We start from the raw sequence: 23923 nt of genomic DNA, 5'->3' as shown, positions 1-23923 counted from the left end.
ACATCCACGTCCTTCTAACGGGGGAATCCAAGAACAACACTCAACTCTCGGCACTCAATATAGAGTAGCTTTCGAAATTAGTTGCGAAACAATTTCCTTTTGAAAGTCGACACAAACAGCATTAGTATTTATTACCAACGAGAGAAATGTCCGCACATTTGAGACTAAACTTGACACAGTTGGCAATAGACAAAACATCATGAACATGACCTAGAATTGGAATTAGAAACTAAAATCGTTCAGCTGTGATATGTTTTGATAAATTAGCATGGACAATAATAACAACGATGTCGTTGTCCTCAACGCCGCGTCATCTTGGATAGGCTTAGGGATTTTAAATAAGCCGCTGGCACTTCCGTCTACAACACGCGTTGCTTTTATTCACCCAATGTGAATAATGAGCTCTCAACCGTTCGACCGTCCTCCTACAACAAATTCAGCGGCAGAACCGTTGCTTCTTCCATTTCTACGTTGCCTTTGCATTGAACGCCTTAAGGTCGTTAAGTTGTCTGACCTTTTCAGAGAAAAAAAAAAATGCCCAACGGTGCCGTTAGGCATGTTAATTTCACATACCCTGCAGTCACTAAAAACACATTTAAAGAGGTATGACATATTTGTGAAAAGGGTTTGAGCACAAGTATATTAATTCCCCATCAACTGCTAAATATATTCTTACCTTTTGTGTTCAGATAACTCTTCAATTCTGACTCTAGGGTGACTCTTAGTCAAGCACATTCTTATGACCAATGCCTTGTATTATTGATAGTCCAGAGACGTGGCAAGTTAGTAAGAATAAGGTGTGACTATGTGGTCAATATAAAACAATGCGAGTGTAAAGCATTTGCAGACTTTGAGTAAGACTTTGGCTAAGTGAAAAATTGAAACAAGGAAATATGCAAATCACTCGATGTGAATTTCTGACATTTCACACACTTCAGTCTCAGCTGTAAGAGGCCTTGTATTTCTTGAGCCTGCATAAATATTTTACAAACGAAAAACACCAAAGTCATCATACAAGACCGTCATGTTCATAATATGTATTCACCTTACGTTTCACCTTTGAGCGATTAAATCTGTTGAATTCCATTTGGCATTGCCATTTTTCATTTGCTTTTAAGGTTGCCAAATTGTTGCATCCCTTAAAGGAAACATTTGTTCTTTTTTTAGATTTGCTTATTATTCTCACTTTTTAAAAATGTGGAGACTTTTCTAAAGTGAATCACCGTTGCCATGTTCCTGTTTGCTCAAGATTGTATCATTTCCGATTTTTTAACAAAAAAACCAAAACGTTATACGTTTTGTTTGCCTTAGTAGTGTTTAACAGGACACATGTAACTTTCGAACAACTACGATAAGAGAAATTCCAACATTGTCTTATCATTGTAACAGAAGTGGGAGAAACTCATTATTCTAATAGTTTTAGAGGGTATAAAAGAAGCTTGCAACTTGTGCGGAGCTCAGTTAAGTTTTTAAACCAAGGAAAATGACGCCGCAGCATATTTGGATAATTTACTACTATGGTGAGCAAGAGAAAAGATGAAACAAAAGAAAATTATCCTGAAGTTTTTTTTTGCATTGAATAGCGTTTCATCTGTTTCTCGTGCTTTGCCTTGTGCCTCCATTGTTAATTTTGAAGACCGAAGCTGCCAATCTAAAGGTCTGCGGTGAAGGCGTTGTAAGTCCTGACCCCGACGATTGTGCTAGTTATTTCCAATGTTTGGACGGTGCAATTATTAAAGAGAAATGTAGCAGTGGTAGCTACTTTGATTCCTCTTGGGATGTATGCGTGATAGATGTGGATGGCATCTGTACACCAGCTACAGTTAATTGTACGGAAGGAGAACTCGAGGTGAACCCTTTTAACTCCTGCGGCTATTTGAAATGTTTAAATGGAAGTATAACAGCAGTTAATTGCACAAGTGGAAGCTACTTTAATTCGACTTTAATGACGTGTATCATCGATGAGAATGGTATATGCTCTGCTATCGATAATGAATGTATAGAAGGGGAGATTGAGGAGAACCCTGAAGATCCTTGTGGATACTTAAAGTGCGTCAATGGAAGTCTTGAAGATGTGGATTGCACCAGTGGAACCTACTTTAACTCTTCATTGAATATTTGCCTCATTGATGAGAATGGAATATGCTCTGCAATCGATGAGAAATGTACTGAAGGAGAGATTGAGGAGAATCCTGATGATCCTTGTGTATACTTACAATGTGTGGATGGCAGCCTTGAGGAAGTGAACTGCACGAGCGGAACCTACTTTAACTCTTCATTGAATATTTGCCTCATTGATGAGAATGGAATATGCTCTGCAATCGATGAGAAATGTACAGAAGGACAGATTGAGGAGAATCATGATGATCCTTGTGGATACTTACAATGTGTGGATGGCAGCCTTAAGGAATTGAACTGCACCAGCGGAACCTACTTTAACTCTTCATTGAATATTTGCCTCATTGATGAGAATGGAATATGCTCTGGAATCGATGAGAAATGTACAGAAGGACAGATTGAGGAGAATCATGATGATCCTTGTGGATACTTACAATGTGTGGATGGCAGCCTTGAGGAATTGAACTGCACCAGCGGAACCTATTTTAACTCTTCATTGAATATTTGCCTCATTGATGAGAATGGAATATGCTCTGCAATCGATGAGAAATGTACTGAAGGAGAGATTGAGGAGAATCCTGATGATCCTTGTGGATACTTACAATGTGTGGATGGCAGCCTTGAGGAAGTGAACTGCACCAGCGGAACCTACTTTAACTCTTCATTGAATATTTGCCTCATTGATGAGAATGGAATATGCTCTGCAATCGATGAGAAATGTACAGAAGGAGAGATTGAGGAGAATCCTGATGATCCTTGTGGATACTTACAATGTGTGGATGGCAGCCTTGAGGAATTGAACTGCACAAGCGGAACCTACTTTAACTCTTCATTGAATATTTGCCTCATTGATGAGAATGGAATATGCTCTGCAATCGATGAGAAATGTACTGAAGGAGAGATTGAGGAGAATCCTGATGATCCTTGTGGATACTTACAATGTGTGGATGGCAGCCTTGAGGAAGTGAACTGCACCAGCGGAACCTACTTTAACTCTTCATTGAATATTTGTCTCATCGATGAGAATGGAATATGCGATCGATGAGAAATGTATAGAAGGAGAGATAGAGGAGAATCCTGATGATCCTTGTGGATACTTACAATGTGCGGATGGCAGCCTTAAAGAAGTGAACTGCACCAGCGGAACCTATTTTAACTCTTCATTGAATATTTGTCTCATCGATGAGAATGGAATATGCACAACGAAATGTACGGAAGGAGAGATTGAGGAGAATCCTGATGATCCTTGTGGATACTTACAATGTGTGGATGGCAGCCTTAAGGAAGTGAACTGCACCAGTGGAACCTACTTTAACTCTTCATTGAATATTTGTCTCATCGATGAGAATGGAATATGCTCAACGAAATGTACGGAAGGAGAGATAGAGGAGAATCCTGATGATCCTTGTGGATACTTACAATGTGCGGACGGCAGCCTTAAAGAAGTGAACTGCACCAGCGGAACCTACTTTAACTCTTCATTGAATATTTGTCTCATCGATGAGAATGGAATATGCTCAACGAAATGTACGGAAGGAGAGATTGAGGAGAATCCTGATGATCCTTGTGGATACTTACAATGTGTGGATGGCAGCCTTGAGGAAGTGAACTGCACCAGTGGAACCTACTTTAACTCTTCATTGAATATTTGTCTCATCGATGAGAATGGAATATGCTCATTGAAATGTACGGAAGGAGAGATTGAGGAGAATCCTGATGATCCTTGTGGATACTTACAATGTGTGGATGGCAGCCTTGAGGAAGTGAACTGCACCAGCGGAACCTACTTTAACTCTTCATTGAATATTTGTCTCATCGATGAGAATGGAATATGCTCATTGAAATGTACGGAAGGAGAGATAGAGGAGAATCCTGATGATCCTTGTGGATACTTACAATGTGTGGATGGCAGCCTTGAGGAAGTGAACTGCACCAGCGGAACCTACTTTAACTCTTCATTGAATATTTGTCTCATCGATGAGAATGGAATATGCTCATTGAAATGTACGGATGGAGAGATAGAGGAGAATCCTGATGATCCTTGTGGATACTTACAATGTGCGGACGGCAGCCTTGAAGAAGTGAACTGCACCAGCGGAACCTACTTTAACTCTTCATTGAATATTTGTCTCATCGATGAGAATGGAATATGCTCATTGAAATGTACGGAAGGAGAGATTGAGGAGAATCCTGATGATCCTTGTGGATACTTACAATGTGTGGATGGCAGCCTTGAGGAAGTGAACTGCACCAGCGGAACCTATTTTAACTCTTCATTGAATATTTGTCTCATCGATGAGAATGGAATATGCTCAACGAAATGTACGGAAGGAGAGATAGAGGAGAATCCTGATGATCCTTGTGGATACTTACAATGTGTGGATGGCAGCCTTGAAGAAGTGAACTGCACCAGCGGAACCTATTTTAACTCTTCATTGAATATTTGTCTCATCGATGAGAATGGAATATGCTCAACGAAATGTACGGAAGGAGAGATTGAGGAGAATCCTGATGATCCTTGTGGATACTTACAATGTGCGGACGGCAGCCTTGAAGAAGTGAACTGCACCAGCGGAACCTATTTTAACTCTTCATTGAATATTTGTCTCATCGATGAGAATGGAATATGCTCATTGAAATGTACGGAAGGCGAGATTGAGGAGAATCCTGATGATCCTTGTGGATACTTACAATGTGTGGATGGCAGCCTTAAAGAAGTGAACTGCACCAGCGGAACCTACTTTAACTCCTCTTTGAAGATTTGTCTCATCGATGAGAATGGAATATGCTCATTGAAATGTACGGAAGGCGAGATTGAGGAGAATCCTGATGATTTATGCGGGTATTTAATATGTATTAATGGCAACCTTGAGGAATTGAATTGTACCAGTGGAAGTTACTTCAATAGCAGCATAAAGGTTTGTCTTATTGATGAGAACGGTATTTGTTCTGCGATCCCAGAAGAATGTCGAGATGGTGATACCGAGGAGAATCCAGATGATCTTTGTGGCTATTTAATATGCAAAGACGGTAGCTTTTCTGAAGCAAACTGCACGAGTGGGAGCTACTTTGATTCTTCATGGAAAACGTGTATTATTGATGAGAATGGCATTTGTTCTTCAAGAAATCTTGTTGAAGCCTGCATAGAAGATGAGATTGAATCAGATCCTGAAGAATGTGCTGGATACTTGCAGTGCATCGATGGGGAAAGGGTAAGTCAACTTTGTGCCTATGGCAGTTATTTTGATGCAGCTTTAAAGAGCTGCGAGATCGACTATGATAACGTTTGTATATCTAAATCGGAGATTTGTGAAGAAGGCGAGAGGAAGGAAGACCTAGATGATACTACGTGGTATTTTGAGTGTATCAACGGGGATTTTGTTGAGCAAAAATGCCCAGAAGGAAGTTACTTTGAGAGCAGTATAAAGGGATGCATTATCGATGAGAATGGTGTGTACATTTCTTAGCTAGACTAACAAAATACAGAAATAAAATACTAGATAATTAAGTTTGCCTGCAATGCATTTTGTTATTATATAATAATATAATCGAAATGTTAATACTTTTTATGCTAATTGAGTTACATCAGCAAAGGAAGTAGATAACGGTGGCAAGAGAGAGGGCCGAAAATAGAGAGAGAGGCGTTAACACTGTGCATCAAATGCTCGATGCGGCTTAAGGCAAAGTTTTTGATGCCGTAGCTTTTTGGGGCAGCTGCGGCTATTTAACTTTGTTTTAATGCGGTATCAAAATTATAACATTTGTGCCTGCTTAATTGGATAGCTGTTACTAACTGTTACCATTGCCAACTTTTTGGTTAGCAACTGAGTCTTTACTTAAAAGGAATTACCAAAGAAGATGAGCACTAAATCAGCTGTGTTCGTTACTAATGAGAAGCTGACACAAGGACATCGTGCTCAAACTGACCGAGTAACCATGAAAACAGTACGTATACGTGATGTGTGCTCTACACACAATTTTGCAACGCATGTCGATGTCAATGCCGTTGTTGACCCTCAGATTAAGTCTGCTCTTAATTAAGAGTATTCCCGCAGTGCAACATCAAGTTTCCCCCAATGTTGCCGCCATTTCGCTTGCAATAAAATACATCAAAGTGCTTTCGATTACATCGAAAGTCTCGTAATTAAAGTTTGCCTACGTTCAGCCGCATTAAATGAGAACAGATAACAAAACTTGGGGCGTGTTCACATTGCTCCTGTTACGACGTTTCACATCAAAGCCTACATCCTGCAATTAAGACCAGAAGTTCGATTTCATTTGAAGTTTATTGGAAAAGCCTTTCGCTTCCCTTGACACTCGCCGTGGAGCTTAATTCAACTCGGGCTTCGTGTTGACATTGGCATTGACGAATATTAAATTCAGGATATAAATGTTCGTAATATTGCCTTTTTCCTTATCATCCTCTGAGGGTGGGCTGGGCGTTGCTGGTGTTTCAATTCCTTCGGTAGTCGAAGTAGTTGAGTCATTACCAGGTGACACTGTTGTTTCACCATCTTCAGTCACAATTGTGGTAGGTGCACTGGTTGGAGTTGATGTGTCAGTTTCTTCGGTAGTGGAGTCATTAGGAGGGGACGCAGTTGTTTCTCCACCCTCAGGGGCAATCGTTGTTGTGTCCGCCTCAGTTTCATCTTCAGTGGTTGCGCTGGACGAAGTCGATGTTTCAGTTCCTTCGGTAGTTGAGTCATTACCAGGTGACACTGTTGTTTCACCATCTTCAGTCACAATTGTGGTAGGTGCACTGGTTGGAGTTGATGTCTCAGTTCGGTAGTGGAGTCATTAGGAGGGACGCAGTTGTTTCTCCACCCTCAGGGGCAATCGTTGTTGTGTCCGCCTCAGTTTCATCTTCAGTGGTTGCGCTGGACGAAGTCGATGTTTCAGTTCCTTCGGTAGTTGAGTCATTACCAGGTGACACTGTTGTTTCACCATCTTCAGTCACAATTGTGGTAGGTGCACTGGTTGGAGTTGGTGCCTCAGTTCCTTCGGTAGTGGAGTCATTAGGAGGGGACGCAGTTGTTTCTCCACCTTCAGGGGCAATCGTTGTTGTGTCCGCTTCAGTTTCATCTTCAGTGGTTGCGCTGGACGAAGTTGATGTTTCAGCTGCTTCGGTAGTCGTCGTAGTCGAGTCACTACTAGGAGACGCAGTTGTTTCTCCATCTTCTGGCGCAGTAGTTGTGTCTGCTTCAGTTTCGTTTTCGGGATCCGTAGTTGTTGGTTCCTCAGGAGCCTTTGTTGTGGAGTCATCGCCATCCACCTCTCCGTAACCAAAAGGTGATTCCTTATTTACGGGGACATAGAACTCACCGACGGCAATAAAATCATTCTGCGCAGAGCCCATGCGAATCGAGCTGTAGGTGCTGCCACAATCCTTCTTGTTGGCATACTCGTACGATGGACAACTGATGCTGAGATAGTTGTCAATTGTCAGCGCTTCTACGTAGTATGAGACGGCACGTGTGTGCGAACAACTGCCAGTCAGATCAAGGCCACAACCAGGCTGCGATTTGCCGCCATTCGGATAGAAGACAGCGCGGCCAATAGGCCTGGTGTAGCCTAAAGTGCCGCCATTTGTCTGAATGGTCTCCACGTAGTAGGCATCGTTGCTGGACAAGCGCTTCGCTGGCTTATCGTAGCTCATCAGAGGCATGGCAGGATCTAGACCCACCACTTTCTGCACAGTGCCCGTGGTAACCTGCTTGGCGGCGTGTCCTGCCACATGGGCACCCAGACTGAAGCCCACAATCTCTAGTGTATCCAGGGACATGCCGTACTGTTTGACTAAATAGTCAATTAGGGTGGAAACTTTGCCACCAGCCGATGCGGCAGCTGCTACCGATGAGGCATACTCCAGGGAACGTCCACGGGACCAATCCACAGCAATCATATTGTAGTTGCCTGAACGGAACCAAGCTGCACGCACTCCAGTATTGACGCCATCTTTGTAGTTCGAATTCCAGCCGTGTATGGTAATCCTAGAAAGGATTTTCTACGCTTATTACACTTTTATAGATTTTTACAACAATTCCTTACCTCGTAGGAAACTCGGGATTAAAGTTTGAGGAATCAATTGAGTCTTTGCTGGCTTTAATCACTTGACCATCGTTGGGATTATTTAGCGTGTACAAATAAAACGTAACAGCATTCAGGGAAATACGTTCAACGATTTCCAGATCATTAAGAGTTTCATATGCAGCCAGCTGTTGATTTGCATCCTGCATGCTCATCCATTTAAGACCGCCATCCACGCTGGGCACATACCAACCATTGACTCCATTGATGCGACCTGCTCTGTCGCCAATGGACATTGAGCTGACTGAACCTGTAAATATGCTGATTTATGATGAAATGAAATCACACAAAGTACAAAGTTCTTACCAGCCAACACGCAAAAAGTTAGAAGCAGCCACATTGTCATGTCTGCTATAGGAAATTTACAAATGTGGAACGCAAGTAGCTGCCACTTCAATATATACGAATTATTTAGCTTGGTCAGGGGTATAAAACTAATCGGGACGATAAGATTATGGTCCGTTAAAATGGTCTATGCGTCCCTAATTTGCATTTGAGTGAAAGCTCTTGGCATTTCCATAGTTATTAATAATACTAAAAGTCGGTGGTTGATTGAAAAGTATTTCAACTAATCCTAAAAATAGATTTCACTGATAGTTATTGAATAATGCGGAATAATAGTCACACTTATCTGAAATATTATAAACATATTTAATGAAAAAATTGTTTAATTAGAAGGTGTGCTCGCTAACGATTTTGAAATGATTTAACCATTAGGTGCTGTTAAGGGTGGATATATAAGTAACGGATTTTATTTGTTTTGTTTTCTAAATCGTTTTAAAAATAGCTCGGCAAAGTTACAGGAGTTAATTCAATTTATTTTTACAAAATATACAGCCTGCATGCGTCTGGGTTTTCAAGGCGCACAGCTGAAACCTTTAACCGCTTTTCTCGACTTTAAATTTTGACGCCTCTGAACCTTAAAAAATCTGATGAACAGAAACAAGTTTCAACATTAAAAAAGCAATAATTAAAATCTAATTAAGATCCATTGAATCCTTTAAAATTGTATTTCAACAGTGTAATATTTAAATAGTATATTTGTATTATATATTTAGCACAAAATAAATTTATTAACAAATATCATTTCATATTGCTGTAACACATATTGTAATTTTATTTTCCAAACATAACAATGTCACTCAGAGTACTTTTGTCTACCCTCGCAAGCCGATTAGGTGTCTTAAATCAAATCCAAATTTGCAATCTCTAGTATTAATAGTCTTGAAGATAAGATTATAGCTAAAAATTCATTACATACTCGATTCGCGAAGCGCGTATCGCAAATTGCCATTTGAGTGAAAGCTTCATGAAAGCATTCGCCAAATGTTACAATGAAAGAGATAGAGAAAAAGCTCAATTCAGCAATATGATTTTAATTGTTAAAACGCATACTCAGTTTGGTCAGTTTAACTGCCGTAGCCATAGGGATACTGGCTGTTGACGGGCACATAGTAATCACCAGAAACCATGTAGGCATTGGTAACAGCACCCATCTTCACAGAGCTGTAGGAGCTGCCGCAGCTCTTGGCCACAGCCTGCTCGTAGTCACCGCAACGCATTGTGGGGAAGTTGTCAACTTTCACGGCCTCGGCATAGTAGATGACGGAGCGGCTGTGGGCACAGGAGCCGGTCAGATCGATACCGCAGCCAGGCTGGCTCTTGCCACCGTTGGGGTAGAAAGCGCCCTTGCCGATGGGTTTCAGGAAGCCCAAGGTACCACCGTTGGTCTGGATGGACTCGACATAGTAGGCATCAGTGGAGCTGAGACGCTTGTTGGGGCTGTCGTAGCTGTACAGGGGGAGAGCAGGGTCCAGACCGATGATGGTGTGCACCTGTCCGTTCTTCACATTCTTGCCAGCGTAGCCAGACACATGGGCACCCAGGCTGTGACCAATGATCATGGTGTTATCCAGAGACAGACCGTGGTTGTTGCGCAGGAAGTTGATCAGATCGGCAACCTGCTCACCGACGCCGGGAACAGCCAAGACGGAGGAGGCATAGTCAACGGAACGAGCACGGCCCCAGTCGACGGTGATCATGTTCATGTCACCGTGGGAGAACCAAGCGTCGCGCACACCATAGTTGACATAGTCATCAGCGCTGGAGGTCCAGCCGTGGATGGTGAAACGGGTTGGGTTGTTGGGATTGAAGTGGGAGGCATCGATGGAGTTCTTGTTGGCCTTGATCTCCTGGGCAGAGTTCAGGTTAGACTTGGTGTACAGGTAGAAGGTGACGGGGTTCAGCAGACTGCGTCCCTCACGCTCCTGATGAGCTTCCAAGTATGACTCGGCGGCATCCTTGTCTACCCACTGGAAAGTGCCATCCACTTGGGGCACATACCAGCCATTCTCACCATTCATCTTGTGCTCAACGGCACTGGCTGCAAGTGAATGTATTGCTTAGTCTTTGTGAAATAGGAGAAATAGATTCTTTTTTTACCGGCCAAAACGCAGAATGCGAAAACCAAAAACAGCTTCATGATGCCAACGAAAAGTCAACCTCAACTGATGTTTGGAGGTTGCTCGTGAGCTCCTTTATATTGGACACAGTAGAGGTTCTTTATCAAATCACGGGCACGTTCTATGCATAGTGGACACTTGAGATTTGGTCGAGAGATTGTCACGATCACGCCACTCCCTTTCCCCGCCTTTTAAATGCAGATAACATTCGATGACGGCAAGTAGAGTGAAGAGAATGGCCATCGTCCACTTCTATCTGCTATCTATTATTTTATTTTGGCCACTCTGGATTGACTCGTGTCCGATTAGCATGTTATGCGATATGGCACCACTTTGGTGCCCCCTTCTAAGCAAGTCAACCATTTTTTTGAAGATCTTCTCTACAGATAGACGTGTTAGAAACGCCGTGTAACTATTATAAATAGCTCAAAAAAGCGTAGAGCGAATCGCTCTTTGATAAATTTAGGCGAATAATTTGATCTCAACTGTGTGCTGCTGATTTTGAGATCTGCGTTGCGATATTTGCCCCACACATCGCACACACACACACCTCCCCAATAAATCGAAGAGTAATTGCATTTTAAATATAAATAAAAAAATGTTGATAAGTGCTTGCTGCCAATTTCATCGAGGTAAACAAATATATTTTTAGAAAAGCTGCGTGTGTATTGCGTGTTTTAACTAAATCAAATACTTAAGATACCCAGTAGGTAGGATGTCGGACTAGTCGATCATGCCATACGGTGCCTGCTCGTTGAGGGGCACATAGAAGTCGCCTCTGACCATGTACGCATTGGTAACCGCTCCCATGCGCACTCCCATATACTGACTGGCACAATCCTTGGCCACGGCAGCCTCGTAGTCGGCACAACGAACGCTCCCGAAGTTATCCCGCTCCACAGCCTCCACGTAGTAGGTGACAGAGCGTGTATGGGCACAAAGGCCATCGAGATCATCGCCACATCCCGGCTGCCGTTTGCCACCGTTAGGATAGAAGGTGCCACGGCCAATGGGCTTCACATAGCCCAGCTTGCCGCCATTGGTTTGTATGGACTCCACATAGTAGGCATCAGTACTAGCCAAACGCTTCTCTGGCTTGTTCCAGCTGAACAGCGGCATGGCAGGATCGAGGCCAACAATAGCGTGCACTTGTTCACCACTCTCTGCCACTTTTTTGCCAGCGAAACCGGCAACATGGGCGCCTAAACTGTGTCCAATTATCTCAAGCTTATCCAACTTTATGTGGTGGATGTGATGCAAGTGCTCAATTAATTCACCCACTTTGGAGCCAGCACTTGCCACGGCTTTAGCGGCACTCACATAGTTCTCGGTGCGCGATGCTGCCCAGTCGACAACGATGATATTGAAATCTCCACGAGATAGCCAGGCATTTGTAATCCACTTGTTCATGTTGTCTTTGTAGCTGCCCTTCCAGCCATGTATGACGAACTTTGTTGCTCGCTCTGCATCAAAATGAGTGCTGTGTATCGATTCGTCGTCAACTATGAGCTGCTGTCCATCTTTGGGATTGCTGTGCGTGTACAAATAAAATGTCACATCAGACTGAAGCTCCTTTAATGCCTCGCCTTCCATTAGACTCAGCCAACTGCCGTCCGGCAGTGTCCATCCATTGGCCCCATCATCCAGCTCCTCTTTCAGTGGCTGTGCTCCAACTGCATTTTTATCAATATTTGTATATCAGAAATGCGCAAAGCTTTGATGTATAGACGAGCAATCAATTTACCTGCAAGCACGAGCAGAGCAAGTGTCAGCGGAAACAACACTTCCATTCCTTATTTATACAATGCGCTTTAAACAAAAACACAATCCCATTTTATACTTTCATTCCTAATCTAGCTGACGTCTCCACTTCACGTCCAACCGAACCCAAGTTTCCTCCATATTGTCAATACCGGATCTCGCCAATATGATAACAATACAAATACAACTACGACTGCTTGTTAGAGTACAAATATTATCAAATTTAATTTGGTTGAACAACAAAAATAAATGCCCCTCGTATAGATGATTTATTCTATGTTGCCAAATGGCGTCTCGCTATTTACGGGCACATAGAAGTCACCATCGACCATGTAGGCGTTGATGTCCGCTCCCATGCGGACACTGCTGTAGGTGCTGCCGCAATCCTTGGCCACAGCATCCTCGTAGTTACTACACTTGATAGTGCCAAAGTTATCCTCGGTCACAGCCTCAACGTAGTAAGTTACCGAGCGACCATGAGAGCAGGTCCCTGCAGCGTCGATACCACAGCCAGGTTGTTTCTTGCCACCGTTGGGATAGAAGGCACCGCGGCCAATGGGCTTAAGGAAACCCTTCATGCCACCGTTGGTCTGAATAGATTCCACATAGTAAGCATCGGTGGAGCACAGACGTTTTTCCGGCTGATCATAGCTGAAGAGTGGCAAAGCAGGATCTAGGCCAATAATGGTGTGAATCTTGCCTTCACCCACGGTCTTGCCAGTGTATCCCGCCACCTGGGCACCCAGGCTGTGGCCAATAACATACAGGCTATTCAGAGACATGCCGTGACTTTCATGCAGATGCTTGACCATCTCTCCCACCTTGACACCCGCATCGGGAACAGCGCGCACTGAGGAGATATAGTCGGCAGACTGAGCTCCATCCCAGCCGACAACGATGATGTTGTAATCACCACGGGACAGCCAGGCCTTGGTGATCCTGGTGTTTATGCTGTCGGTGTAGCGACCTCCCCAGCCATGAATCACAAAGCGAGTACCATGATCCTTGTTAAAGTGCGAGTCTCGAATAGAATCAGCGTTCGCTTCAATGTGTTTGCCAACAGTTGGGTTAGATTTGGTGTAGAGATAGAAGTTGACGGCATCAGAGCTGCGCTCTAGCTTCCTGGCAGCCAACAAGAATTCGGCTTGCTCACGATCCATCCACTCGCTTGTGCCATCGATGCGAGGAATGTACCAACCATTCTCGCCGCTAATGCGCTCCTCGACGGGCAGAGCACGAGCTGAAAAATAAATTCAATCAAATTACGAATTTATGGAAGCGACATAGACACGTTTACCTGCGACGAGCAGCGCTGCTAGAACAACAAATACTTTCATAGCGCAATCCTAACTAGAATTGATAAGTGGCTGGCGTAGCACGAGTTTTTATAGAGGCCAAAAAACAAGCTATAACGGCAATCAATTACCCTCTATCAGATAATACCCATATTTCATATAGATAGTGTCTGTCTTTGCGCCTCCAAATGTCTCAGCTACACTTCGATTAACTGTTTGACATGGTCTGACCTTTTGGACAACATTTGGCTATCCGATTGCAGATTGATAATATCAATTGACAAGTGACGGGTGCTCTTTACCCCATTTCTATTTACTAGATTATCTAATCGCTGGCTAACTAGTCTCCCATCGAAATCAGCTGTTATTTTTTAGTACTTCCACCCTCGACTATCAAATCACACACTGACTGGAAAATTGCTTATCACAAGCCCCTTAAACAATCAGCACAAAGAAAGTGATTCCAAGAAAGTTGCATATATTACTGAGTATTTACTGGTGTCTAGTGAATGTTGCCGAAGGGAGCTGCGCTGTTCACGGGAACATAGTAGTCGCCATCAACCATGTAGGCATTGGTATCAGCGCCCATGCGAGCACTGCTGTAGGTGCTGCCGCAAGACTTGGCCACGGCATCCTCGTAGTTGCCGCACTTGATGGTTCCGAAGTTATCCTCGGTGACAGCCTCAACGTAGTAGGTCACAGAGCGTCCGTGGGAGCAAGAGCCAGTGAGATCGACGCCACAACCAGGTTGCTTCTCGCCACCGTTGGGATAGAAAGCACCCTTGCCAATGGGCTTAAGGAAACCCAGCTTGCCACCGTTGGTCTGAATGGACTCCACGTAATGAGCATCATCGGAGGACAAACGCTTGGCGGGCTTGTCATAGCTGAAAAGGGGTAGAGCGGGATCCAGACCAATGATAGTGTGAATTCTACCCTCGCCAACGGTCTTGCCAGCATAACCAGAAACTTGGGCACCCAAGCTGTGGCCAATAACATATAGGGTATCCAGAGACATGCCGTGATGTTCGTTCAGATACTTGATCATGTCACCAACTTTGGCCCCAGCTCCGGGCACAGCCAGCACAGAAGAAGCATAATCCACAGAGCGAGCGCGGGCCCAGTCGACAATGATGACATTGTAGTCACCTCGGGACAGCCAGGCCTTAGTGATTTCGGTGTTCATCGAGTCAGAGTGGCTCTGAGTCCAGCCGTGAATCACAAAGCGAGTAGGATGATCCTTGTTGAAGTGGGAATCAGAGACAGAGGAGCCCGATGAGCTAATCGACTGACTGCTTGTGGGATTGGACTTGGTGTACAGGTAGAAGTTGACAGCATTGGTGCTAATGCGTCCTTCCATCAGCTCGCCGTTCTCCCGGAGTCGCTCACCTTCCTCAAGATCCATCCACTCGCTGGTGCCATCTATGTGGGGAATGTACCAACCATTCTCGCCATTGATGCGCTCCTCAATGGGCAGAGCACTAACTAAAAGACAGAGCTAATCTTAAGGATATGTTTTAGGATTAATATAATTTCCATTTACCTGCGCCCAAGAGTGCTGCCAAAACAAGAAATAGTTTCATTCTGAAATATTATACTGCAATACAACGAATGCTTCTTTATATAGCCCCCCAAAGTAGTAACATGTCAACCTTATCACATCTAGCTCTTCATAACACTTCAGATATTCTTTGCATTCCATCAGATATTTGCCATTTTGATTGAATCCCATTGAGCGCTCTCATTTTGGAAGTTCCATTGTTAAATGTGCTGATATAGGGGTAAACCCATTATATCTATGGAGAGTGCGCAAATTTTAAAATCTATCGACAGCAGGGGGTGATATGAGACCCACGGAATGATATTGCAATATGCTTTATCAGCTATTTACGTTTTTGTTTACTTAGTCCCACGTCAGTCGAAAGTGCGTGGATCTAGTTGTTAAACATAATCCCAAGGAAGAGCCTTACTAATAAACTACTATTCAATAAATATAGATATATAAAGTAATTAATAAAAACTTTATATTTATTAAAACTCTTTGGTTTCAAAAAGCGTTCACGTACTTTGAGGTATAATCAGTATTTGTTTACCAGTATTTCAATACAATAATTTGCATTCAATTCAAAATATTGTTTTCCTTAAAGTTAATAAACTCATGTAAAGCTACAGTCGAGTTATCAAAATGATTCTCAAAATATACCCTGCAAAATAAAAACAACCAAAATATGTGGTATATATGGCGTAAGCTAATACAAGTTTTGCCCATATATTTCTTTAATAACTTCGACAATTTTTTTTCAAAATAATCCCAAAATAATACAACACAATAGTTCATTAGCTTACATACATGAATATTTATGGAGAATAAATGTGTAGCTTGGAAAAACACTCACTCATTACTTTATGGTGTAACAAGTATACGTTTACTATTATACAGTTTTCTGAAAGTTGTGTCCAAATTGCTTAAACATTTTTTTTAAGCTTGAAATTAAATACAAGTACAGGAAATATGAAAACTTTGGTAATATTCGGTATTTGGTATTTTTTCGTAATATGTATATCAATGCTAACAAAAACATTTTTAGGAAATGCTAAAATCTTCTTTAACAATACTAAATATTAGGTTGTCTTTGACTTTGAAAAATCTTTTAAGTGAAAGTAATCATTGAAATTATATATAAATTGAATTAAAAAAACTGATTTACACTTATTTCCCCTTCATTGTTGAAGCACACCAATTACTTTAATTGAAAACTTTGAACATTGAGCGGATTTTTTGCATTTATTTATTGATAAGCATTTAAAAATACATAGATTAGTGAATCATGCCAAAAGGTTCCTTGCTGTTTACGGGGACATAGAATTCACCGTCGACCATGTAGGCATTGGTATCAGCTCCCATTCGGGCACTGCTGTAGGTGCTGCCACACCTCTTGGCTACGGCATCCTCGTAGTCGCCGCACTTGATGGTTCCGAAGTTATCCTCGGTAACAGCCTCGGCGTAATAGGTAACAGAGCGTCCGTGGGAACAAGAGCCAGTGGCATCAATGCCACAACCAGGCTGCTTCTTGCCACCGTTGGGGTAGAAGGCACCCTTGCCAATGGGCTTAAGAAAACCCAGCTTGCCACCGTTGGTCTGAATAGACTCCACGTAATGAGCATCGCCGGAGGACAAACGCTTGTTAGGTTTGTTGTAGCTGAAGAGGGGAAGAGCCGGGTCCAAACCGATGATGGTGTGAATTCTGCCCTCTCCAACAGTTTTACCAGCGTAGCCAGAGACATGAGCGCCCAAGCTGTGACCAATAACATACAGACTGTCTAGGGACATGCCGTGATGCTCGTTCAAATATTTGATCATGTCACCGACCTTGCCACCAGCTCCGGACACAGCCATAACAGAAGAGGCATAATCCACAGAACGAGCGCGGGCCCAGTCGACAATGATGATGTTGTAGTCACCTTTGGAGAGCCAAGCCTTGGTGATTCTGGTATTCATGGAGTCAGAGTGGCTCTGGGTCCAGCCGTGAATCACAAAGCGAGTGGGATGATCCTTATTGAAGTGGGAATCACGAATGGAGGCTTCCTTGGCTTCGATTTTCTTGCCATCGGTGGGATTGGATTTGGTGTACAGATAGAAGTTAACAGCATTAGTGCTAATGCGTCCTTCCATCAATGCACCTTTCTCCAACAGTTGCTCGCCTTCTGCGAGATCCATCCACTCGCTGGTGCCATCAATACGGGGAATGTACCAACCATTCTCGCCGTTGATGCGCTCCTCAATGGGCAGAGCACAGACTGAAGGTAGCGGAAATCATTTAGATTTAATAGATTGGATGTATAATGCGGTGACTTACCTGCCGCGAACAAAGCAGCTAGAACAATAAACACTTTCATTCTAAAATTCTGAGTGAGGGTTGACTGGTGGGATTTGTGTTTTTATAGTCAGAAAAGCAAAAATATCTGAACGTAATCACGTTTACCTCTTAAAATGCTCTTCAGATTAAGTTTCACATGTTTTTTAATGATATCGCACTTGGTATTGATATGAAACATTTGCTGATTCAGCTATTGAATAGCTTTAGAGTAGTGGTAAGGAAGAGGTACTTATGATTGTTGGGATTACCATTATCAGTATTGTGATTGAAGATACCAAAACATAAAACTTAACTTTTGTACCACCTGCGACTTTAAACACATCAGCCTCTAATCATACCAATCAATCAAAACAATTTCAATTTATAAATCAGAATTTATATGTCAGAATTTGAATTCAAATGAAATTTAAAAATTTAAATATAGGGAATGGAGTAATATTTTATCAATTATTGCGATGCAATGAAGCAGATTATATTTAAATTAAAAATGCCAGATACATTGCACAGTAAATTTATAAATTGCGTAAGAAACAAATTGCACATAACAAAGAATTAGTTAATATTGCCGTATGGTTCCTGGCTGTTAACAGGAACATAGAAATCACCCTCGACCATGTAAGCATTAGTATCAGCTCCCATGCGAGTACTACTGTAGGTGCTGCCACAATTCTTGGCCACGGCATTTTCGTAGTCGCTGCACTTGACGGTTCCGAAGTTATCCTGGGTGACAGCCTCCACGTAATAGGTAACAGAACGCTTATGGGAGCAGGCGCCGGTGAGGTCCAATCCGCATCCAGGCTGTTTCTCACCACCATTGGGGTAGAAGGCACCCTTGCCAATGGGCTTAAGGAAACCTAGCTTGCCACCGTTGGTTTGAATGGACTCCACATAAAAAGCATCATCAGCAGAAAGACGCTTGTTGGGCTTGTTGTAGTTGAAGAGGGGAAGAGCGGGGTCCAGACCAATGATTGTATGAATCTTGCCTTGGCCAACAGTCTTGCCAGCGTAACCAGCAACTTGAGCACCCAGGCTGTGACCAATCACATAAAGGGTATCCAAAGATAATTCATGACTGTCCCGCAGGTAATTGATCATTTCTCCAACTTTAGCGCCTGCACCAGACACAGCCATGACAGAAGAAGCGTAATCCACAGAGCGAGCACGCGCCCAGTCGACAATAATGACATTATAATCGCCTCTGGATAGCCAGGCCTTGGTAATTTCGGTGTTCATGTCGTCCTTGTAGTTCTGAGTCCAGCCGTGAATAACGATACGAGTGGGATGGTCCTTGTTGAAGTGTGAGTTAGCCACAGAAGAGCCTTTGGATTGCAGTTCCACGCCACTTGTGGGGTTGGATTTTGTGTACAGATAGAAGTTTACAGCGTTCAGGCTGAGGCGTCCTTCTATCTGTTCGCCCTTTTCCAGCAGGTCCTCGGCATCATCCATATCCATCCACTCGAAGGAACCATCTTCTTTGGGTATGTACCAGCCATTTTCGCCATTGACACGATCGTCGACGGGAATGGCGCACACTGCAAAGGAAGTTCAATAAGCCAGTTGAAAACAGTTTCTGGTAGGATAATTTAATTACCTGAAGCGACCAAAACTGTAAGTCCAAATACAAAAACTGCCTTCATATTGCTATGACAAGTAAAAGTGCCTTTTGGGAAGAGCTTCCCGACTATTTATAGTCTCAGCCCAGGAACTTATTAAATTAATCATCTTCAACACTTAAGCACTTGAAAATTTGATTAAAATTGGTAAGATAATGGTGATTGTATTGAATAATAAAAAAAACATTGTTTGCACTTCCTTTCTTCGATTATTCTGATAACAAAATCTTTATCAATGAAATCTAATTAGTATGCTCAATTGATAAATGAACTCCGTGAGAAACCACTTGAGATTATAACATCGTCTTACAAAGTCAATTTTAAGCGATTGGTGATATGAAAGCTTTATCATAAGCTATAATTCTGACGATATATATTACCCGGTAAACTATTCAAGGCATGACATTGAGCCATAAAATTGTTGTAATAAATCTAGCCAGATTAATCAGTCTTACTTAGTTGTCATGAATAAAGCTTAGCAAATATATAGGATGTTGTCGATAGAGGTATGTTTATTGCGTCATTAGTGATTAGTTAATGTTGCCGTATGGCGCCTTGCTGTTGACGGGAACGTAGAAGTCACCCTCAACCATGTAGGCGTTGGTATCAGCGCCCATACGAACGCTGCTGTAGGTGCTGCCGCATTCCTTAGCCACGGCGTCTTCGTAGTTGCTGCACTTCATGGTACCGAAGTTGTCTTGGGACACGGCCTCAGCGTAGTAGGTAACAGAGCGGCCATGGGAGCAGGCACCAGTGACATCAAGGGTGCAGCCAGGCTGGGTCTTGCCACCGTTGGGGTAGAAAGCGCCCTTGCCAATGGGTTTCAGGAAGCCCAAGGTGCCGCCGTTGGTCTGGATGGACTCGACATAGTAGGCATCAGTGGAGCTGAGACGCTTGTTGGGCTTGTTGTAGTTGAAAAGGGGAAGGGCAGGGTCCAGACCGATGATGGTGTGCACCTGGCCGTCGGTGTTCTTACCGGTGTAGCCAGCAACATGGGCACCCAAGCTGTGACCGATGACATACAGATTGTTCAGATCCAAGCCGTGGTCAGATTTCAGGTAGTTGACCAAGGCAGCGACCTTCTTGCCAACAGTTGGCACAGCCACAACCGAGGAAGCGTAATCAACGGAACGAGCACGAGCCCAGTCGACGATAATGACGTTGTAGTCACCATGGCTCAGCCAAGCAGCGCGGATCTCCTTGTTCATGCTCGACGTGTAGCTTTGGGTCCAGCCATGAATGACAATCCTGGTTGGGTGGGCAGCATTGAAGTTAGAGCCGCTGATGGACTTGGCGGTGGTGGTGATCTTGGTGCCCTTGCTGGGGTTCGAGCTGGTGTACAGATAGAACTTCACGGGTGTGGTCGTAATGAGAGCGCGATCCTCCATCGCTTCCTGGCGATCCAGCCACTCCTCAGCCTCGTCCATGTCAACCCACTCGAAGGTGCCGTCCTGCTTGGGAATGTACCAACCATTCTCTCCGTTCTCGCGCTCTGACTCTTCCAGAGCATAGGCGGAAGCTAGAGAGACAAATCATAATAAAAATATTTTCAATGAAAAATTACTGCTGGTTTTACCCGCAAGTGCACAGAATGCTAATAGCCAAATAGTCTTCATGTTTGTGGACTCTTCAACTGAATATATTTAGTGGACAGCATTGCTCTTTTATAGGTCCAACGCATGAACTTATCGGGTCAGTCTTATCAACTTTTTTATAATAACTTTCAAGCAAGAAATTAGCATCTGATAGTCATACAAAAAATTCGGAAAGTACTTTTAAGCATTTATCATTTAATTGCTACTTCATTCATAAGCTACGCAATAAAATATTCTGTCTCTGCTGGGTGCAAATCATTTTCGAGTGCGTCAACCTGATTAGAATACATTTGAATGCCAACTGAAAGTACTTAGAACGATGAAAACCGCTTTTTTTTTTGATACCTCGAGAAATCATAAATGGCTTATCAGCAAAAGCAGCAAATGATAGTAATAGAAGTAGACGCCTTACATGCCAATGTCTTGGGATCTTTTGTTCAAATCAATATCGATTACAACACTTATTTTCGACCAGAATTTAAAGTCTATAATCTGTTGTAAGTAATGCCATTGAGTACACTTAATTACTCGTGCTCATAAACGTATATTAATTGATTAAAATGTACACTGTGTGGCTTTGATATGAATAGATTCCTACTGAAATCTATTGAACTAAGTATTCGCTAATACCATTCAACTTGAATTACGTTTGCAGTTAGTGTCAATAAACAGTGCAAACAATTGCTCGGCTGACTTAATAAATGGCTGATAAAAATCATACACAGTCAACTCACACTTAACTATCTGTTTCCTTAGCTTCTTGCCCCCTCGTTTGCAAATATATTCTTGCTAATGAGTTTTCCATGCGATTTCACTTGATTATCCTGGTCATGTTAATTAAGTTCATAAATTGAATGATTTGCTAAAATTTCACAGCTTTTACGTCGGCACCGAAAACGGAATGTAAAGTGGAGTATTCTTTTAGGCTGTGCTTTAGTGAAATTTGAGAAAATTGTTGCACCAATACGACAAACAAGTTTGAAAATGTTGGATACTTATGGGCAGCAATTTCTTTAATTCTAAATATGCTTAAAAAGAATAAAAATTTTACGGATGTAGACTATTTTCAACAGTGATTGACCAGGCCGCTATAAATAAAAGCATAACAAAGCTAAAAAAATATATGAAATTAAGAAACTTAAGATACTAAAAATGCTGAAATATACCAAAAGTTTTATTTTTTTCGATATATTTTACATTTAAAATACCCCAAAGAATACAAAATAAGGAGAGATTATAAACGACTGTAATCAAAATCATCAGCCGGATTATGTTATATAAAATAATTTGTATACCCGCTACGCATAACTTTGTGCCAGCATCTCCGACCCTATAAAGTGTACATGTTCTTGATCAGCGTCAACAGCCAAGACGATAAAGACATGGTCGTCTATCTGTCTGTCTATCTGTCCGAATGAAACGCTGGATCTCAGAGACCTTTAGAGATCGAGATATACTTTTTTCGACAGTATTTGTTATTTTTGCACGCAGAAATGTTTGCCACGCCCAGTTCCGTCATTTTGAAGCTACAGAGACAATTTCCTATATATAACATACAATATAGTATTTAAGATTTGGAATCTAAATAGTATGCCCCTTTAATTTATGAACTTTGTGAGAAACCACTTGAGATTATAACATCTTCATACAAAGTCAATTTTAAGCGATTGGTAATATGGCAGCTTTATCATTAGCCATAATTCTGATGATAAATATTACCCGGTAAACTATTCAAGGCTTGACATTGAGCCATAAAATTGTTGTAATAAATCTAGACAAACTAATCTATATCTAGACTAATCAGTGTTACTTAGTTGTCATGAATAAAATAAATATATAGGATGTTGTCGATAGAGGTATGTTTATTGCGTCATTAATGATTAGTTAATGTTGCCGTATGGCGCCTTGCTGTTGACGGGAACGTAGAAGTCACCCTCAACCATGTAGGCGTTGGTATCAGCGCCCATACGAACGCTGCTGTAGGTGCTGCCGCATTCCTTAGCCACGGCGTCTTCGTAGTTGCTGCACTTCATGGTACCGAAGTTGTCTTGGGACACGGCCTCAGCGTAGTAGGTAACAGAGCGGCCATGGGAGCAGGCACCAGTGACATCAAGGGTGCAGCCAGGCTGGGTCTTGCCACCGTTGGGGTAGAAAGCGCCCTTGCCAATGGGTTTCAGGAAGCCCAAGGTGCCGCCGTTGGTCTGGATGGACTCGACATAGTAGGCATCAGTGGAGCTGAGACGCTTGTTGGGCTTGTTGTAGTTGAAAAGGGGAAGGGCAGGGTCCAGACCGATGATGGTGTGCACCTGGCCGTCGGTGTTCTTACCGGTGTAGCCAGCAACATGGGCACCCAAGCTGTGACCGATGACATACAGATTGTTCAGATCCAAGCCGTGGTCAGATTTCAGGTAGTTGACCAAGGCAGCGACCTTCTTGCCAACAGTTGGCACAGCCACAACCGAGGAAGCGTAATCAACGGAACGAGCACGAGCCCAGTCGACGATAATGACGTTGTAGTCACCATGGCTCAGCCAAGCAGCGCGGATCTCCTTGTTCATGCTCGACGTGTAGCTCTGGGTCCAGCCATGGATGACAATCCTGGTTGGGTGGGCAGCATTGAAGTTAGAGCCGCTGATGGACTTGGCGGTGGTGGTGATCTTGGTGCCCTTGCTGGGGTTCGAGCTGGTGTACAGATAGAACTTCACGGGTGTGGTCGTAATGAGAGCGCGATCCTCCATTGCTTCCTGGCGATCCAGCCACTCCTCAGCCTCGTCCATGTCAACCCACTCGAAGGTACCATCCTCCTTGGGAATGTACCAACCATTCTCTCCGTTCTCGCGCTCTGACTCTTCCAGAGCGTAGGCGGAGGCTAGAGGGACAGATCATATTTTATTTGTGAGGTATTTATTAGAGAAATATTGCTGGTTTTACCCGCAAGTGCACAGAAAGCTAATAGCCAAATAGTCTTCATGTTTTTGGAATATTCAACTGAATGCAGTTAGTGGTCGCCATTGCTCTTTTATAGGGCCAACGCATAAACTTATCGGGTCGATCTTATCAACATTTTCTATAATAAACTTAGAGCAAGAAATTAGCATATGATAGTCATACAAGGAA

The 23923-nt window shown here is 42.9% G+C and overlaps 12 protein-coding genes across 14 annotated transcripts in view; 3 read left to right on the top strand and 9 right to left on the bottom strand.

Moving 5' to 3' along the window:
- Positions 1 to 23923, top strand: part of LOC133836237 (RYamide receptor) — a 70737-nt gene that overhangs the window by 5044 nt on the left and 41770 nt on the right. The gene's annotated exons all lie outside the window — the stretch shown is intronic.
- Positions 1478 to 3086, top strand: LOC133836707 (multiple epidermal growth factor-like domains protein 10). Its single transcript, XM_062267297.1, has 3 exons — positions 1478 to 1520; positions 1584 to 3005; positions 3073 to 3086. The coding sequence occupies exons 1-3, from the start codon at positions 1484 to 1486 to the stop codon at positions 3084 to 3086; spliced, it is 1473 nt and encodes a 490-aa protein (XP_062123281.1). The 5' UTR covers positions 1478 to 1483.
- Positions 2585 to 5638, top strand: LOC133836504 (kielin/chordin-like protein). The gene has a single exon (XM_062267030.1). It carries the CDS (start codon positions 3138 to 3140, stop codon positions 5583 to 5585), a length of 2448 nt encoding a protein of 815 aa, XP_062123014.1. The 5' UTR covers positions 2585 to 3137; the 3' UTR covers positions 5586 to 5638.
- On the bottom strand, positions 6386 to 8616 carry LOC133836505 (uncharacterized). The gene is made up of 4 exons (XM_062267031.1): positions 8512 to 8616; positions 8167 to 8455; positions 6943 to 8108; positions 6386 to 6851 (listed from the first exon to the last, which is right to left on the bottom strand). Exons 1-4 carry the CDS (start codon positions 8549 to 8551, stop codon positions 6448 to 6450), a joined length of 1899 nt encoding a protein of 632 aa, XP_062123015.1. The 5' UTR covers positions 8552 to 8616; the 3' UTR covers positions 6386 to 6447.
- Positions 9562 to 10752, bottom strand: LOC133836506 (phospholipase A1). Its single transcript, XM_062267032.1, has 2 exons — positions 10648 to 10752; positions 9562 to 10588 (listed from the first exon to the last, which is right to left on the bottom strand). Exons 1-2 carry the CDS (start codon positions 10685 to 10687, stop codon positions 9615 to 9617), a joined length of 1014 nt encoding a protein of 337 aa, XP_062123016.1. The 5' UTR covers positions 10688 to 10752; the 3' UTR covers positions 9562 to 9614.
- Positions 11287 to 12501, bottom strand: LOC133836509 (phospholipase A1-like). The gene is made up of 2 exons (XM_062267034.1): positions 12412 to 12501; positions 11287 to 12340 (listed from the first exon to the last, which is right to left on the bottom strand). The coding sequence occupies exons 1-2, from the start codon at positions 12455 to 12457 to the stop codon at positions 11391 to 11393; spliced, it is 996 nt and encodes a 331-aa protein (XP_062123018.1). The 5' UTR covers positions 12458 to 12501; the 3' UTR covers positions 11287 to 11390.
- On the bottom strand, positions 12626 to 13818 carry LOC133836508 (phospholipase A1 VesT1.02-like). The gene is made up of 2 exons (XM_062267033.1): positions 13726 to 13818; positions 12626 to 13668 (listed from the first exon to the last, which is right to left on the bottom strand). Exons 1-2 carry the CDS (start codon positions 13763 to 13765, stop codon positions 12698 to 12700), a joined length of 1011 nt encoding a protein of 336 aa, XP_062123017.1. The 5' UTR covers positions 13766 to 13818; the 3' UTR covers positions 12626 to 12697.
- LOC133837224 (phospholipase A1-like) lies at positions 14181 to 15303 on the bottom strand. The gene is made up of 2 exons (XM_062267899.1): positions 15264 to 15303; positions 14181 to 15205 (listed from the first exon to the last, which is right to left on the bottom strand). Exons 1-2 carry the CDS (start codon positions 15301 to 15303, stop codon positions 14226 to 14228), a joined length of 1020 nt encoding a protein of 339 aa, XP_062123883.1. The 3' UTR covers positions 14181 to 14225.
- Positions 16472 to 17662, bottom strand: LOC133837444 (phospholipase A1-like). The gene is made up of 2 exons (XM_062268211.1): positions 17578 to 17662; positions 16472 to 17518 (listed from the first exon to the last, which is right to left on the bottom strand). The coding sequence occupies exons 1-2, from the start codon at positions 17615 to 17617 to the stop codon at positions 16539 to 16541; spliced, it is 1020 nt and encodes a 339-aa protein (XP_062124195.1). The 5' UTR covers positions 17618 to 17662; the 3' UTR covers positions 16472 to 16538.
- On the bottom strand, positions 18094 to 19287 carry LOC133837442 (phospholipase A1 VesT1.02-like). The gene is made up of 2 exons (XM_062268210.1): positions 19190 to 19287; positions 18094 to 19130 (listed from the first exon to the last, which is right to left on the bottom strand). Exons 1-2 carry the CDS (start codon positions 19233 to 19235, stop codon positions 18151 to 18153), a joined length of 1026 nt encoding a protein of 341 aa, XP_062124194.1. The 5' UTR covers positions 19236 to 19287; the 3' UTR covers positions 18094 to 18150.
- On the bottom strand, positions 19697 to 20897 carry LOC133837441 (phospholipase A1 VesT1.02-like). Its single transcript, XM_062268209.1, has 2 exons — positions 20788 to 20897; positions 19697 to 20730 (listed from the first exon to the last, which is right to left on the bottom strand). Exons 1-2 carry the CDS (start codon positions 20825 to 20827, stop codon positions 19742 to 19744), a joined length of 1029 nt encoding a protein of 342 aa, XP_062124193.1. The 5' UTR covers positions 20828 to 20897; the 3' UTR covers positions 19697 to 19741.
- Positions 22642 to 23827, bottom strand: LOC133836238 (phospholipase A1 VesT1.02-like). Its single transcript, XM_062266610.1, has 2 exons — positions 23738 to 23827; positions 22642 to 23675 (listed from the first exon to the last, which is right to left on the bottom strand). Exons 1-2 carry the CDS (start codon positions 23775 to 23777, stop codon positions 22687 to 22689), a joined length of 1029 nt encoding a protein of 342 aa, XP_062122594.1. The 5' UTR covers positions 23778 to 23827; the 3' UTR covers positions 22642 to 22686.

This window comes from Drosophila sulfurigaster, chromosome 2R (genome assembly GCF_023558435.1).
Source record: "Drosophila sulfurigaster albostrigata strain 15112-1811.04 chromosome 2R, ASM2355843v2, whole genome shotgun sequence".
Lineage (NCBI taxonomy): Eukaryota > Metazoa > Arthropoda > Insecta > Diptera > Drosophilidae > Drosophila > Drosophila sulfurigaster.
This window is presented reverse-complemented; position numbering and strand designations above follow the sequence as displayed.